This window comes from Serinus canaria, chromosome 2 (assembly GCF_022539315.1).
Source record: "Serinus canaria isolate serCan28SL12 chromosome 2, serCan2020, whole genome shotgun sequence".
In the NCBI taxonomy this organism is placed as follows: domain Eukaryota; kingdom Metazoa; phylum Chordata; class Aves; order Passeriformes; family Fringillidae; genus Serinus; species Serinus canaria.
In genome coordinates this window covers 143,287,339-143,305,611 of record NC_066315.1, presented here as the reverse complement: position 1 = coordinate 143,305,611, position 18,273 = coordinate 143,287,339, and the positions used below count along the sequence as shown (strand labels likewise).

Sequence of the window (18,273 nt, the reverse complement as noted above, 5' to 3'; positions counted from 1 at the left end):
TAACCTCCTCCAAAGTCTTCAACTTCAGGCATCAAATGAAATGGTACATGCTTACAGATGATCCTTCTGAATTTTGAATGCTGATTAATTGTTTATGGTAATGCAAACCAGCAGAAATACTTTAAAACATCATCAGATTTACATAGGTACAAATCCTGTGTGCTAATGACACCATTGTGTCAGCCAGAGTCCTGATGGGACAATGACCTCCAAAGAGCTTATCCAAAGTTCACCTCCAGGGAGGCTGCGATTCATTTGCCATGCTAACACAAGTCATCATTTGCTAATGAATGTGAACTGGAGATGGGAAAGGAGCACAGATAACTCCTCTGCACCTCACACTTCAGCTCTGTTGGCCTCCATGCTTCATCAGCACCATGGGTCTGCAGCTGCAGACCCTTCAATGCTCTTTCCTAAGGAGATGCAGGTCTTACAGAAATTCCACCTAACACAGCCTCTGTAAGCACCTTTGCTGAAACATTTAAAAGTTATTGACATATTCTCATCAGTTTAAAGGCAAGGTGTTGAAAAAACCACTATTATAAAGGGATTTGCCTTTAAACAAGTGATCATCTCCCTCACATTTCTATCCAGACCACATATCTTGTCAGGTATTAAACCATCAAGGCAGCAGCTGACATTTTAGGGTCAAAAGCGACTTTTTGTCCCTGTTTTATCTTCCCAAAAAAAAGATATTAAAATTTTCCCAGTGGTCTTACAGAAGTATCAGAGAAGAGAAGCCCTCAAATATATTTTGAAAGGCAGGTATTCAAAGACAGAAGACCTGTGGCACTGGTTTGATTGGTGTGAGGCTGAGTTACAGGGAGTGGTTTCATTTCTGTACTGAGAGAAAGGGCCTGGCATCAAGCATCCTGCCATCTGGGGAAGGTGTGTTTGGGAGGATGCTCAGGTGTGATTGGGAGGATGCTCAGGTCTTTTTCATTCATGTGACATTGTGCTCAGGGCCAGGACTCTAACATTACTCTTGGTTGGTATAATGGAGTCATATCCTTCAAAAACACAAAAAATCTGGGGCTTGGGTCATGTGCACCAGGTGCACTGTGAGCCTCCATAGGGCTGGAATTACCCAACAGAACCTAGGGGAGGAACAGCAGTTTTGCCATGGAGGAGCAGCATGAGAGTGGAGTTGCATCGTGGTGTCCATCATTACTAAAAGCCCATCCCTTGGGATCAGACTGAGATAATGCTCCTACACTTGCTTAAAAATGCTTAATTTGCTTAAAAATGGCTATTTTATCTGAGATAATCTAGACCTTCTGAGACATTCCCTGTTCTGTTCTAGGGAGAGACTTAAGATTATTCTGCATTCAGCTGCCTTCCCCTGGCTTCCAGATAATGCCATTTTCTGGGGTATTATTCTGGAAATGAGCCAGAGCTGTGAATCCTTGTCATCTGACTGATCATGAGTGCCAAACTACAACCTGCTATGGAGCACAAAGGAGAGGTGAAGAGTCTGGTGTAAGAAAAGTTTCATAGAAACAGCATAAAATCAAACTGGATTAAAAATATGGTTTAATTTCCAGTGAAATTTGGTCTATTAACACAGTATTTTGCCTGTGTCAATTTGTGAATTTCAAGAAAAAGCATTCCTCTATGTCACCACTGCTCTTTTTATCCACAGCTCCTGTGACATGAAGTTTAGCCCTTGCATCTTTCAGCACAGATCCTTTCTTCTCTTCTTCTCTCTCTGTAGATAAAGTGAGGGCAGCTCATCCTCTTTGCATTTTGCACAGTAAGAAATCCTTCCCTGACTGACTGATGTGAGTTTGTTTTGCAGCACCACTGGATCTGTGAATGGCTCATAGTCTATAGACCAGATTGTTAAGAAATGCTGTTGTGCAGTGTTGTCAAATAACCAAAGTTGAAGTAATGACTCTGAACTCTTCACTTATAGAAAAAATTCAGAAAATCTTCCTGGATTTAAAAAACCCAACAACTGGATGGTTCAAAGTAAATATCTGAAACCTTTGTCTGATTTTCTCCAGGTCAGGCAGTGATTAAACACTATGGGGAAAAGATCTATCTTCCATTCTAGCTGCCATACTTCATGATTTTAGCTGAAAAAGCCCTGACTCAAGTGCCCTGTGTCACAAGCACAACTGTGACCCCCTCAGGTGCAAAATGATAGAGCTCACTGTTGAGTAAATGCCAGAAAATCCAGAGATCCTACCTAATCTGAGAGAACTGAGCCATATGTCTGGCTCCACAGGAGCTGCATTATCAGGACATGTCACTGCCCATAACAGAAAACTCACTGAGCTGTTACCTGGACCTGGAGTGTAATGGCAAAGTTCTGGGGTGCAGGCCGTGCACCTCTGCCTTGCACAGCTGCAAATCTTTGACCAGGCTAAAAATTCTATTGGAAATAGGACGATGCAGCTTTTCTTCTGAAAGTCCCACTCCAAGTGAGAGCTGAGATCCTTGCAGAAAGTGCTCATGTCCTCATGTAAGGGTGACTGTGTCATGAGTTTAAGAAGGCACAGGCAAAGGAGATACAGTCCCAGCTGATTTTTTTTTTTTTTTTTTCAGTTGTCAGTCCCACATGGCTGAAGTGCTTCATTGGGTTGGAATCACTGGCATTTTTGAAAGTATGGGGTTTTGTATGGTCAAGAATAGAAAAAAACCCAACTGTCAATACTCCCAAATGGGTTGAAGTCTTGCATAAAGAGCAAAGATTCTCTTTTCAGTTAATTGTAAGAATCTGTCTGACCACCAAATTATTGTTATCAATTTCCTACCTAGTACCTCTGTATTGGAGGCTACAGAGGCTTTTTCTGGACACTGCTGCTTTCTTATTAGAAATTGACTTTCAGCTGTGCCAGCTTTGGAGGACCCAATATATTCGATGTGTGTGCCTGCAAGAAAAGGCAATTTGGTGAGGTGGAAGAAAGGGTGGGTGGGCTCTTTGACTGGGTTTTTCTGTTTGTTTTCTCTGTCTGCTACAGTCTTCTGATCTTTATTGATTTCAAATGGGAAGGTAGAAAATATCACAACACTGTGTTCAATCAAGGCAGAAGTCACAACTGTGTTTAGAAGTTACTCTCATTTGCATTTTTTTGAGATTTCTGAAACTTTATTCAGCAGGTATAATTCATTCTTCTCCTTTCTAAAGAAACAAGGAAGGGTTTGTGGGGGAGATCAGTCTATTCCCTGTGAGACATCCTAAATCTTGTGCACCCCTGAGATTTTGTCATGTTTGGAAGTAGACTCCTAGATCTTTTGTCCCTCTGGATAGAGCAGGCTTGGGTGACATTTGAAAAGGTACCTTCCTAGAAATTTTTCTGCAGATGTTTAAGCATGTTTTTCTCCATGTTTAAGATGTTAAGATATTGATATGGATGATTGCTAGTCTAACCTTAGGCTCTTTCTGTCATCTAAATTCACTTCTTTACAGAGTTTACTGCAGTCTGGGACCTTAACTACTCAGTCACAGGCTGGCTTTCAAAGGTCCACTTTCATTTTGCAAAATTTAGCAGAAACCAATGTAGGAATCTTAAGGTTTACCTTCAAATGGCTCCACACAAATTTTTTTAATATCTTTTGGAGAATGCCCTGTCAGAATTCATTTGATTTGTGGTTTTTGCAGCTGGGGCTGCTGGGTGATGTGGTTTGGCTCTGTGCTCTCCCTGCTCTGCTGCACTGATGGCTCACCTTGTTCCTAGTCTGAGTGTCTCAACTCAATTAGCAGCTTGCTGCCAGCCAGAGATAAGCCCATGGATAGGCATTCTGGGCATGGCAGATAAAAGCCCCACACAATAGTTCAGTCTGATATCCTTCACTTGATGTAAAAATAGAATTTAAAGCCACTAATGAAGCAATTCGGGATATTTAGTTACAAGTCAGAAGCTTTTGCATCCTTATTCAAGCTGCAGGGGATAGGAGACTTGTAACCCTTTGGTAGGTAATGCTGTCATTGCCTCTCCTTTGCTTCTGCCATCTGTCCCCCACTCAGTCACCCATGGGAGAAGATGATTTGGTTTCTCCCAGTAACTTACAATTTTGGAGCACTTTTGTCACTTTTCCCAGGAGGGAAATAGGATCTCAGTATATGACTCTTGTCTTCTAAGCTGAAAAAAAACAGGCAGGGAAATGCAGTGCTCTGGGCTGTTCTGCAGTGTCATACCAGCAATCCTAGGAAATGTGTCAGGCCATTCTTCTGACAGAAAATGCAGACTGATGGCAGTGGTGGTCAACAGGGCTCAGAAGAAAAAGGTTTTTAGGACTGAGCCTGAAAAAAAGCAAGGCAAGGTAGCTTTAACCTGTTTTGGGTAGTACATGGAGGAGAGGAAAGAGGAACCATCTGATATAAAAGCTGTTCTTTTGCACTCTAAATGCCCTGCTGTGAAGCACAGCTTTCCCCTCCCAGGTCTTGATTTTAAAATCTTTCCAGACTCATGGACACAGCAGTGAAGCCCATTCAGAGGCATTCCTGCCAAAGAGAGTTCAAGGTCATCAAAAACCAGGCATGAGTAAGAGTTTGGGCTTTTCTGCCTCAGCTTCCTGCTGTGCCAGGGACAATACCTGTCACTTCTGTCACCAATGGACAAGTGTCATTCTGGGCCACCACCTCAGCACCTGCCAGGTCAGCTTGTATGCCAGCTAGACTAGGGCTCTTTGGGGATCTTTCCTTACTTCCTAGGGTTTCCTTCAGCATCATGTGAAGGACTTTTTTCTGCCTCTGCTATCACAGCAGAGCAAGACTGCAATACAGCTTACTGAGCATGGCATTTCTGCCCTGTCCTTGCTGTACAATGGCACTTGGACAGGGATTTCTGCACGGAGCTGTGGGTGTGCACTCAGGGAAATCTGTGGATGCAAGGAAGGAGGAAGCTTAGAATGTCCCTTCTGCAGGAATTGTTGCTTTTTCTCTTCTCTTCCAGGACTTCCACTAAGTTTCTCAGTGCTTTTCCAGGCATTCCTGGCCCTTTTGTAGATTTGCAAAATGTTTGGATTTTTTCTGTCACCCTTATCTCAGTACTAATCTCTGGCCTATTGCTTGGAAGTGCAGAGATTCAAGAATCTAAATATTAAACAGTGAGTATTCCAGAGTCTGTGGAAATCAGGCATGCATTCCCTTCTCTCTGAAGAGCTGTTCTCAAATATTTGGTAATGTAATTTTTTTTAGTGTTAAAAACCCTGACTCCAGTTTCTCATTAGCAACCATAAAGCGATCAGTGCAAGATACTGCAGATGTTCTGTGAAAAATGAAGTTCTGAAGAAGAGAAAAAGATGGTGGGTAGGAATATAGAGCAACTGAAAGAAATGTGAGAAAAGATGCATTTTTAATCCTTATGGGTAAAAGCCAATAGCTGAAGAAAATAAGGTTTTTCCAATATGAAATTTGGGAAACTGTGTGGGAATCATGGTTTAGAACCATATTGCTTTGGATACCCTGAACCAAAAATTTAGCAGAACGCTGTCAGATTTTCCTTACATATCACAGTCTTAGAGAATTCCATTAGCATTTACCAGGTGGCAGAGCATAATGAAACCAATGCACAAGCTTTAAGGGAAGAAAATAAAATACCAAATGAAGCAAAGCCGAAAAATCTAAGATTCATAAGAATATTTGGAAACAGAAAAGTCCCAATGTCTTGCAAGAAGTGGTATTGAAGATGAGAGAGCAAAAAGAAATCTGTGCACTGTTGGACTGGGGTGATTTCTTACTAGTAACTGGTCAGTTAGAGGCTGGAGCCTTTCTTACCCAAAGCCTGGCTTATAATTTTGTAACCAGGATCCCTGACCACATGTAGATGTGATACCTAAATTTACAGCAAGGGATTTCAGACAAACCAGAAATGCTGTGGCTGGCTGGCTAATTTCAGTAGCAAAAATACATAAACATTATGAAGAGGTGGTGTTTATAATTATATCCAAATCAAGGGTAAGCATAAGGGGTGGCATTCAGCTGATTTACAAAGCAAACCTCTCCATAGGAGATCATCACCAGTCTCTCCTTACAGTTATAGAGAAGAAATATCCTCTCCAGGTGCTCCTGACCAGCTTGAGCTGTTTGCTTTAAATCAACCTGAGCTGTACACTGGAAACACACATTCCTCTCTATTACCTAAACCTCACTGAGGCTCAACATTTTGTCCCAACGCACAAAAAGTTGTCAAAATGATACCAAATGCAAATGTAGTTTGGCCTGCCTATGGCAGATCTACTGCTCAAAAGAACTTCATAGGAAAACTGTTTTGGAATAGATTACAGGCAAATTCCTACAGGATCTGCTTCTACAGTTTTGAAGGAAGGAATGGTGAATTGAAATGTGATGAGCAGATGTATATATAAAACACATAAAGGTTCTCAGCTAGATCTGTGTTCTATTGGCTTCAAATGAAAACAGATATAGAAGAAAAACTCAAAGAATGGGAAATAGCAAAATACGTAAAAATTTACCAAACAAAACAGTCTGTGCTATCCATACAAGAAACATTAGATTCATGATCATGCATAGTTGTAAATTACTTCTTCTTTTCTGGGAAATAATTTTTTTTGAATACTTTTTTTTTTTTTAATACTCTTTTTAACACAACAAAACAGTGCAGTTAGAAAATATGAGTATTAAATATGTAATTTCTAAAACTAAGAAAATATATTGACCTGAATAATATGTGATTTGTGACAGTAACAAGCAAGCACTGCCAATTGGTGGTCTGGAAATTATGCATACAACAAACTAATCAGGTTTTTAAGGCATAATGCTGCAAATAGGAACCATGTAATATACTGCAAAAAATTATGTAAAATAATGGCAAGGATGATGCTAAAAAGCTGAAGAGCACATTCAGATCCTCATTTGGCATATGTGATATACATTCTTGAAGTCTGGACTGCCACCTGCTGAAGCACAGTTTAATAGGAAGCTTTGACTTAATAGGACTGAGTTTTCATTTTAAACCTTGATTTTCACCCCATTTCTTTCTTCCAACCCTTAGTGCTCTATGTCCCATGAATCATTATAACTGTGAGTAAATTTCAGATTTTCTCCCCTTCTGTCCCTCGATTCCCCAGTTCAGTGTCAGTCTTCCTCCTGCTCACCCTCTGTGATTTCGGCAGTTTCTTACCCTGTGATTTTCCTGTTACAATTTTAGAGCCAGACTCAACCATTCAGCCCACGCTGCTGCCTCTACAAAACGAAATCAGGCAGTGCAGACTCAGGCATTGTCCTGCTGCCAGCTGTCTTTATGTTTGCACGGCCACCATATGGGCATAGGTGTGCCCAAATTACGGCAGCAGCAGCGAGGGGAAGATGAACCTTCTTAGCATTGCTGAGCAAGGGGGACTGATGCAAGAAGGGTGGAATCTGAGTGACAACTTCCACAGAAAGAGGATACAGGAAGACTTGCAGGCTTCAAAACCATCAAGTTCCAGACCAGAAGAGGCTGGGCTGCACAGCATCAGTGCAGATTAAAATTGATGGCGTGCTCTGAGCTGCAGTGATAATTATTGCAGAGCCTGAGGAGGACTGCTGAGATGTGAGCTGATTACCTTGTGGGTGTTTGCAGTTGGTGTTTACCCTTCAGCAGGAGGAAAGCAGACCCTTCCAAGATGGGTTATGGGCACTAACACGGGCTTTCCATCCCTTCATACCCCGAGTCCTGCAGGAGGGAGCCCGGGGTGAGGCTCTGAGGGCTCCGTGGGTTTGGGAACCGCAGCTCCCACTCGGCAATGGCGCCTCTGAGGGCTCTCTCATGCCCTTCCTGCAATGGGGGGGTTCAGGCCACGATCTCTTCTCAGATTTGCCCTCAGGATTACTAACAACGACTTGCGATCTTCTTGTGACCCTCTCACCCCACTTTTAGTGGGTGTTTTGTCCTGCACGACCTCTTGTCCTGACGGGTGGGCTCTCCCGTGGAGCTGGGACTTGCAGCGTGCTCGGGGCCACACGGAGGGATTGAACAGGCCGCACCCCCAACAGCGCTGAGCAGCCGCCCCTTGGTGTCAACATCTGGGGTTTTTATTGACCAAACTCTTTCAGCACTGTACGACCCCTTTCCTTGTATCAAATACGTGGCTGCGAGCACCTGAGCATCTTTGAACTGTTTGGAGCCTGTTTCAAAAGGAGGGAGCTGCAACCCCTCGCTCTGTGGAGCACCGGTACCCTCTAGTGGTAAAACCGCAGGCATTTTTAGGCAAAAAAGATGATTTCACTGCTAACTTATCTCCTGTCTTACTTTTGGACAAAAATCTACATCATCTTTAATTGACAGCAGTGTTTTTTTTTAAATGACATCTTAATTTCATGCCTTTAGTTTAAGTACCTATGATGTAATGCGATGATGTAATTTCCTTGGACTGCTCTTAGTGTGTTTCACCTTTCATTAAATCATTAAAATGATACTTGTGAGCTGATGGGTGACTGAATTTTCACGTGGTTTAAAGAAGTGGCTGTAGTGGAAAGCATCAAGCAGCAGCTGTTCCAGGCTTTAAATGGGGTGTTGGTGATGGTACCACTCTAAAGGCTCTAGTATGGTAGAGCATAGGTGGCTTGTAGTTAATCAGAGAGATCATGTTGCCTTTGCTTAGTTTTCACCTGTTTGCTCTTGGAGGTTCTGGAGAGCTGGATCATGGGCCTTGGGAAGCCAGGGAGCCACTGGCTTTATAACTGCATGGAGGGGACAAGAAGATATGGTGTGACAAAGCTCAAGGGCATGGCAGGAGCACCACAAAATTGCTAAGTGAACTCCCAAATGTCTTGAGAAGCAGTAGTGTGGTTAGAGGTAAGGTAGATGGCAAAAGACACATTTTGATCTGTTTCCTACCTACTACATAACCCATGCTCTAGAGCAGGGCTGGGGAGTGGGAAAAGGCGAAACTTGCCAAAGAAATCCAAAATTATTTAGCATGAGCAAACACATTTACTTCTGTTCTAACCTTGCTCAAAATGGCTGATCTGAAATTTTCCTGGCATAAGAACAGTGAATTTCACAGAAGCCACAGCAAAATAATCCTTCAGGGCTTGCTATGAAGTGTTTCACTGTTGTCTTTTCCTTGCATGTAGGGCGCTAGTGGACTTCACTTGGAGGAAATTCCACCTAAAACCATCAGGAGCTATCTGGAGCTCACCTCTGTCCTTTCACTCCAGCTGCAAATAATTTGCATATTCTCAGAATACCCCTCTTTATCCCTAGGTTTTCTCAGACATGAAGGAAATGAAAACCCAAGGTTTTCATGTTGCTGAGCTGAGTCCCTTGTCACTGCCTCCTCTGCAGGCTCTGTCTCTGCTCATTTCACCCAGTGAAACAAACTGGAGTTTTTCTCAGCAAGAGATGAAATCACACTACAGGAACCAGATTGAAATTCAAAGCAGGTAGTACACATAAACACAGCTTGATTCTTCGCAAGCTTTTTTCCCTGGGTGATTTCAGTACCTAATGCCTATCATTTCTTTGATGTACACTAGCTATGAAAGCAGTGAATCCAGAGCTTTTACAAAGACATCTTTCTAATTTATTCATTAAACTCAAAATATTTCCATGGCCACCTGCCCCTCTGTTCCTGTGGATCAAGTTTTGGAAACACATTAAAATGCCCATGATCTGGGTACATGAAGTACCAGAATATGAGCTTGCCCCTTTGCTTCACAGTAATCACTTCCATAAAAGATTTTGAATAGCTTGAACCTGGGAATAATTTTGCAAAGCAGATCAATTAGACTGAATTGGATTTGCCAGCAGTGGGAGTTAAATTTTTAGTCAAATCTCTGTGTTCTGGAGCCTCACAGACAGAAAATAACACAGTGGCAATGATTTATCACACACTTTGTTTACTGGAGAGCAGAAATTTATCCTCTCTTGTTACTCTTTCAGACCTTATTGTCTTTTTATCTGCATAGAAATGAGTACAGAAAGAGAAGCAAAAAGAAAAAGAAATGCAATGCAGTTTTCAAGGGAGGGTTTGTCCCAGTGCTGCCTTGTAGTGAAGCATTTACTGTTTCCCAGGGCTCAGGATGTGCCAGGGAGATCCATTGGCAGTAACTGCAGTGCCATTCTGGGCAGCACACAGCTTGGAATAGACCCCCTGAACAATATCCTCCTCCTCTGCCATATCATGCAATCCCTTCCCAAAATGCACTATCACCCATCTCATTCCTGAAGAGTGTGGGTTGACTAAAGCATGTCTGTCCCAGGAACATTCTGACTCTGATCTTGCCATGACTGCCAGTTCCCCCTGCTCCAACCTGGTTGAAAGCTTCTGATCTTCATCAGAACCCACCTCATTCTCATCAACAGGGAGCAGCCGTCCCCTGGAGGTCTCTACTCATGATTTTGTAAGCAATATCTCTAGTGCAAATACAGTGAGCATTAAAAATGCTGTGCTTTTTATTTCATTTCAGGTTTCTGATTGTCTTGGGGTGTTTGATCTTAGCAGTCCTGACAACTTTCAAGGAATATGAAACAGTTTCTGGAGACTGGCTCCTCTTGCTGGTAAGTAAACTGTGGCTGCTGCCTTGCCCTGGTAATGTCCTGGAACTGAAATCAGCCCCATCAGCAGAGGGGAAACTTGCTTCCAGCTGTGCATGCAGTGAGTCCTGGGGCAGTGATTGTACACTTACACATTGAAGAGTTCCCAGTCCATTGTCAACACCAACTGAGTAAAAAATAAGTGAGGTTCCTGAGCAAAAAGAAAATGAGAAGGAAGACCCTAGCCTGAGGCTTTTAAATAATGGCTTTTCAGCATTTGTCTACAGTCCTTCCATCAGATTATCAGGAAATTTCCTATTGACCATGCCAGACCTAAGCAAACTTGAAAACTATTTTTTGGAGTAATCTTTCAACAGTTTTGATTCATTCTATAGTATTCTATTAATCCTAGTATTACTTTCAAGGGAGGTCATCAGAGCTGGACTCATGCTTGTGTCCAATAGCAGCATAACTGAAATTGCTGCAGGCAGTGCCTTTGAGAGAAAATGTATTCACAGCAAATACATTCCAGATTGCTTGCTCTATAAATGCTGAAGTTCATGGTCAAGACTTTATTTCAGCAAGGCCTCCCATTTAGCAGAAGAATTAAAAAATAGAAAAAGCCATCACTAAATATAAAATTGCAAATTCAACATTTTATGAAAATGACCCTAAAAATGAACTTCCTTTTCTCCCACAGCTATCATAAAATACAGGGCACAATGCCTCACTTAACCTGGCCTTGTTTAAAGTATCCCTAGAGAAACTGCTCACCAAAATTAGTTCCAGGATCTCAATTTCCATTTTCCCTTGTACCTCCAGAGACATATAGATTCGAGCAAGAGCTAAATGCCAAAAGGAATGAAAGGTGAATTCCCCTTGCATGTTCTTTCTCAAAAACTGCCTGTATGAAAACACCTTCATCCCTCAGAGAATGGGAAACTCGCTTTTGGGCTCTGTTACCCCGCTTAGGCCCATCTTTCACATTTGAAAAAGCCTGAGGCTATCTTTCCTTCTCCTGTGCTTGTTTTTACATGGCTCTCATCAGCTTTTAGAAGCTGTGGGTAATGAGCATGAGGAAAAGTCCCCTTTTCCCACTTGCCAGCAATTCACAGAGAGGAAAAGTAACTGTCTGCCCCAGGCTGCTCTTGGCACCCCACCCTGCTGAGCCCCTCAGAGAAGGTCTTTGCTCCCCGTTCCCTCCCCATGCTTAGAAAGGTTCTGGAACAAGGTGGAAAATCCCTTCTTTCATCCACCAGAAATTTAAGGGAACAATATATGCCTTAAATTTGTCATACATATTTAAACTTATGACCATATGAGTGTCCTGTGTCCTGCCCTGTCTGGACAGATATGGCTGCATGGGCTGCTGGTAGCTGACCCTGGGGGTGGGTAGAGAATGTCCTGGGGACTCTGCAGTCACCCCTCACATACATCTGCTCATTTTGTGTGGAGCAGAAGGTATTTCTGTGAAGTAATTGTCCTTCCATTAAGGCAGGGTAAGCACTTCACTTTTACCCAACAGCAGGGGCAAATCCTTCCTGCATGGTACTTAGCAGGCTGGAAAACTATGTCCCCACTTTGCCTTGCCCTGTCATCAATCTCAATTATCCTCCACTTTTTCCCTCTCTCTTACACATACTCTAACACTTGGACCTCGTCTGTTTCCTTCAGCTGTATCCTTGTGTCCAGAATAACTGCAGAATTTGTGAGGCTAACAATGTTGTTTGTGTCTTGATACAGGAAACATTTGCCATTTTCATCTTTGGAGCAGAGTTTGCCTTAAGAATCTGGGCTGCTGGCTGTTGCTGTCGCTACAAAGGATGGAGGGGGAGACTCAAATTTGCCAGGAAGCCTTTGTGCATGCTGGGTAGGCACATGCTCTCTACTACTGTTTGGCTCATTAATGTCCCTTTTCCTTTTAAGCCAGTTTGGGGGATATCAAAAAACTGGTGATTGGCAGTAAAGAACACCAAAATCAGATCTGCCCTTTATGCCAGGACCTGTGTCGTGCTTGAAGTAATTATTTGAAATAGCCAGAAATAACTTGTAATTAAGAGACACTTGGCTACCTAGTCAGTGAATTAAAAAAAAAAAAAAAAAAAAAAAAAAAGAATCCTTCTACTCTTCAAATACATTTTCCTTGTCCTGAGCCCCATTGCACTTTTCTTAAACTCATCCTCAGGAAGACTCTCTCTGCCTTCAGTTTCAAACCTGACTCTATACCATCTTCCCCAGCTCCCTTTCATATTTGTGTTTTGTTTTACAATTTTATTTTTGGTCTGTATTTGCAAACAAGTATCTTTGTGATTTCACCCATGTTGTCTTTCAGGCTTGGAAGGCACTGCCTATAATTATCCACACAATTACTCATTATTCATGTTTGAATACCCTCCTGCAACTACTCATTATATCCACAAACCAACCAGCCAACATTCAGGAGCTCACTCTGCCCTGAACACCAGTCATCCCCATTCATTCACTGATTTTAGGATACCCTCACTTGTTTCAATTCTCTTCAGGCCAAGCACTGGGCTTTTTTCTTTATTTGTACAGCACATAACACTCTGAGAGCCACAAATAACACTCTGGTGCTGCACAAATACAAGCCTCTCCTTTTGTTTATCTCATGGATCTGGTAGACAAAATTGTGACAAATTTTCTTTGTGAATCTGTGCTATGCTCAATTTAGTAATGCTCCTTTGGGTGCTACTGTTGCACAGATACATCTTATACTTCTAGTAGGTTTGTGAAGGCAGCAGATGTGAGCAAGTGGGACTGATTCTGTCTCATTCCTTCTCAGTATCATCTCACTCCTGAGTATGAATCTTCATTGATATCTGGGTAAAAAGCAGAAGATATCCTGTATTTACTTAAATCATCTCTCATTTGCCACTGGTACACATTTGTTTTGAGAATGATTGGAAGTGAATAAATCTGAAATCCACTTTTTTGGCTGGAAAGGGAATATAAAGACAATTCAAAGACTGAGTGCACAGAGAATGTTTGAAGCTGTTTGGTACCACTTTCTTCTTGTATGTGTATATAGGATCAAAAAGCAGGGAGAAACAAGGAAAAGAAAGGAAACATTTCAAACCTCTTCAGTTATCAGCAAATTGGTCCAGTGAGCATTTAAAAAAAAAAATAGAAGTACTGACTTCTGACTTGAAGATTTTAGTGGGAAAACTCAGCCAAAAGAATACAATGGTACCATCAAACCTGAATTTCTCATCTGCTGACCTGTTCACTGTGGTGTTCCAGTGGTACAGATGAAGTTAAGGCTGATTTTCTGTCAGCATTAGGACACTCCATGCATTCCTAAGTGAGCTCAGTATCCCAGGTCTAGTGCATTGATCTGTAAATAGATCCCAAGGCTTTCCAGGAGGTTCTGTGCCTGATACTGATGTGTGGCAGCTGCAGATATCTGATTAATTGGCAAGAGAAGGCATTTTCAGGCAGCTCTGAAACTCGCCTAGGGAAATTTGCAGCACAGCCAGATGGGATTAAGAAGCAGGTGATGGGGCCACTTTTGTTGGCAGGCTTTGTCCTTTTTGCCTTGCAGATATCTTTGTGCTGATTGCTTCCGTGCCAGTGGTTGCTGTTGGGAACCAGGGCAATGTTCTGGCAACGTCCCTCAGAAGCCTCCGCTTCCTTCAGATCCTCCGGATGCTGCGCATGGACCGGCGCGGCGGCACCTGGAAACTTTTAGGATCAGCTATTTGTGCACACAGCAAAGTGAGTGAGGAGCTTGCAGGGCTCAGATGGGGCTTGGGGAGGAAAATTAAAAGGGAAGAGAGGGGGTGCACAGGTACAGCAGTGCCTTGGGGTTATGTTTAGCAGTTCTGTTTACAGTTTTGTTCTTTCAGCTTTATTCCCTTTTCCATTTTCTGAACAATTTTGCCCCTTGTTTTACCTTTCTGTGCTCTGTAGTGGTGCTGGGAATTGAGACCATGTTCATTCCCACACATTACAACGAGAACTTTGCCTTTACTGTGAATGGAAGCAGGGACATCCCTTTTGTAGTGAAGGATGCTGAAATCCTTGACAGAAAAGCCTGGGAAGTTGCAACATGTTTATAGTGGCTTCTCAGACTTGTCTGATCAACAGATGGAGCAGGCCTCTGAAGGGATGCAAAGAGGCTGAGAAATGTGCACAGAAATGTGGTTTCCAAGGGAGCTACTGGTAAAATTTCTCTTTGGAAGCTTAGGTCAGACAATACAGAGATGGACACAGTGGGAACTCAGACAGGCAAAAATTCCTGAAGTCATCTTTGCTTGGTCTAACTTGATGCTGTAGGCAGACACATCCTGTCTTGTACCAGATGAGTACTTGTGTTCTTGCATTTTTACAAAACATTATTACAAGTTAAAAATTATCTGCTTAAAAATCCTCTAGATGAGATTTGTCATCTGCACAGGATGTAGAAAAATTACATATACTCCATTACATACTGCTTTTTCTTACCCATGAATGACATTCCTGACATCTTATAGGGTTTTCAAAGTTAAAATACCAGCTGGCATAGCATATTTAGACTTTACTTCTGTGTAGGGACTAATGGGGATGCCCACCATGCTTCATTTCTTACAAACTTCTGCTTCTTCCTCATATAAACTTGCTACAAGAGAGGTGGCAGATCAACACTTATGTCAAAAATGTTGGAAACAGATCATGGAATAAGTCTGTGTAACAAAAACATTGTTTAGAAATTGTTAAAGGCTTCATGGTATGGGATTTCATTCAAAGATTACTGGTTTGGTTCCTCACCATGTACTTTTAGACCTTAGCTGGCTGAGAGGGGGTTCTGAGAACTTTGCTTTACTGGAGGCAATGACAAAATAATTTTGCTAGCAATTTAAATTAGCTAAGAAAGTTTTTCACTTATCTCAAGATTCAATTTCAAAGTTATCAGCGACTGCTTTTTTTCTTTTTTTTATCTCAATACAGTGAATTGAATTGGATGGATAACTAATACGAATGATAAAAATTAATTGGAATATTGATTTTTTGACCTCGGAAGACCTTAAAAAAAGTTTCTGCCTTGTTTCAGATATTCTGGCATTCTGGGATTTTAACTTGGGTGGCTGCATGCCTCAACTCTGTGGGGCACTCCACTTTAGTAATTCTCTCTAAAACATCAAAGTTTGGGGTTTGTTTGCACTCTGAATATTTTCAAGGTCTGTTCTTATTGCATTAATTACCTTTGAAAACATCATTCATGATGGGATCAGCTTTGATATGGCTGAAGAGATGGAAGTGCATCCTGCAGCCTTGCCTCTCTGGAGGTAGGGAGAGGGCAAAGGTGTTGATTTGCATGCCAAGACTGACCAGGCCCAGGGACAGAAGGAAAGGAAAGAGTCAAGGTCAGGGTCAGAGCCCTGCATCCCCCTGTGCCATGGGTGCAGCTAAGCCCCTAAGCCAGCTTAATGCAGAGCCACAGCTGCAGATTCTTCCAGGCTGCTCCTAAGATTCTGTGTAAGGGCCAATTCTTGTATATCTCTGAATTATTTCCCACTAAGTGTTGAGCTGGGCTGGTCATGGACGTGAGCAAAGCCACCGGTTACAGCTCTGCTGTTACCCTCTGTGCTTCTCTCTCCTCCTGATGTTTACTCTGCCACCGTGAATACTGAGGCTGTTCTCAGCCCCTTTGTGTTCATATGTTTCTTTTGCAGGAACTCATCACTGCTTGGTACATTGGGTTCCTGACACTCATCTTATCCTCATTTCTTGTTTATCTGGTTGAAAAAGATGTTCCTGAAAAAGATGCTAATGGGGTGGAGATGAAAGAGGAGTTTGAAACCTATGCAGATGCACTGTGGTGGGGGCTGGTAAGTGACTCCAAAATTACCTTATACACTTCTTAAAAACTTCATATCCAAGAAGACATAAAGTTTTAGGGATTACAGTGCAAGTGCTTCTATCCTTAGGGGAAAGGCACATTACGCAGGAGCATTACCAATTGACAGAACCTACAACCCTGTTGATTTTCAGGTTGATTTTCAGAAAAAGGCCCTTATGTGCTTAATTGCCTTCAGAAATCAATCTGTGGTCCTGGTGTCTGGGAAACCTCTTTTAGAGGAGCATCTCTTTAGGTGTAACTGCACTATGGGAGACTGAGCTCTCATGAGAGCAGTGTCCTGCAGTGAGAGCTGTGTTGCTCAGAAAATGGCAGAGCCAGAGCTGCCCAGTGGATGGGTCTGTTGGGCTGTCAAAGAGCACCAATCATTTGGGCACCTGAGGAATACATGCATAGCAGGTTTAGTTCTTATGGAGCCAGTGACTGAAGATGTCTCTAGGTTCAGATGGAGGAAGTAAAAAAATATTTCTGAAAAGGTTAACATAACAATTTTCATGTCTTACATGCATTCCCCAAAGATCAGGGAATGCCATTGGTGGTAGGATGCTGAACAAGAGGGATTTTTGGTACGTCTGCTCTCGTCTCTTCTGATTAAGAGAGGAGTATTTGTTTGCACCACTCCTCATTCAATCACAGATATTCCTGCCATTCCAGAATTTGTGTTGTTTTGTTACTGATAGTTAAGGAAGTTTATGTCACGCTGTGACTTAAATTCAGCAGCATATCTTGTATTCAATGTAGTTCACTCATAAATATAAAATACTCCCCTTTCCCATTATTAGTCAAAAGATACCAAATGTTGCCTAGGACACCTGGATGTTTCCATGTCCTTTTATATCCATGACATTTAAATGGAGTCTCAGTGGTGAGAAAATGTACACAGCTGGAAATTAACAATTGTGCCAGAAAGGAGGATGTTTTCACAAAGATATCTTTGTTTTAAAAAGACCAGGACTTCAGGTAGATCTAGTTCTGACAGGTTGTTAAGGATCTGCAAGCTGTTAAGTGGCAAATCCCATTCCTGACTGTGTACTGATGGTGGGCAGGGGATTTGTGTGGAGTTCACTGGCAGCAAATGCATGTGAAAGAGGCAGCGGCTTTGAGACTAAAGCCATTCTCCAAGCAGTGCCTTGGGACTATGATGCCACCAAGACATTGGTTGACCCATCCTCAAGATCCTATTTCACCAAGCTGTGCATGAGCATCCTCAGGGCTAAGTGAGTTACATACACAGCTTTCATGGTGGCATTTACACAGAGCTGTTGGCTTTGTTCTTCTTACATTAAACCCTGGTTCTTGTGCCCACAGATCACCCTTGCTACGATTGGATATGGAGACAAAACCCCTAAAACATGGGAGGGACGGCTGATTGCAGCCACCTTCTCTCTCATTGGAGTGTCCTTCTTTGCTCTTCCTGCAGTAAGTACCTTCCCTCCTCTGTTAGACACAGCCCAGCTCTGTGCATTTGCAAAAAGAAGGTAAAGTTAATAAAACCACCAGTGGAACCAAATCCCTTTTAAAGAAGTACTCCAGATTCTTGAGTGGGTCTGTATCAGTAAATGGAACTTGTTTCTTCCCAACTTTGCACAGAGCCTATTGGGAATAATGTATCCCCCCAATACTCCTCAAATCATTCTGTGGGCATTGTCTGACAGTGCTAGTTTGCACAGGACAAAATTAAACCAGCAAGTGAACAATCTGGGAAACCACAAGGCAGTTCATGAGACTGTACACTGGCATGTGGTAATTTACTTGTATTAGCATAACCCCCACAAAACATATTTTCAAAGGATTTGGGGTCCATTATTTTAATAATTAGAATTTGACCCATCTTACCCAGCCCTTAATTTCCTTTGTCTGCAATGTACTCAGATAAGAATGAGACAAAATCTGACTGAGCTGGGCTGAATAGCAACAGAAACTGCCCCAGTCCCAGATTTTAGGATATTTTTCCTCTAGATCCAGACTTGGAAAGAATTTCACAGA

At 42.3% G+C, this 18,273-nt stretch overlaps 1 protein-coding gene across 1 annotated transcript in view; it reads left to right on the top strand.

The window, feature by feature from the left end:
* KCNQ3 (potassium voltage-gated channel subfamily Q member 3) overlaps nucleotides 1-18,273 on the top strand; it is a 189,532-nt gene that overhangs the window by 144,187 nt on the left and 27,072 nt on the right. Inside the window, exons 2-6 of the mRNA XM_030231362.2 lie at nucleotides 10,364-10,454; nucleotides 12,174-12,300; nucleotides 13,993-14,165; nucleotides 16,103-16,258; nucleotides 17,596-17,706. Coding sequence (XP_030087222.1) covers nucleotides 10,364-10,454; nucleotides 12,174-12,300; nucleotides 13,993-14,165; nucleotides 16,103-16,258; nucleotides 17,596-17,706 — 658 coding nt within the window. The remainder of the gene's footprint in view (nucleotides 1-10,363; nucleotides 10,455-12,173; nucleotides 12,301-13,992; nucleotides 14,166-16,102; nucleotides 16,259-17,595; nucleotides 17,707-18,273) is intronic.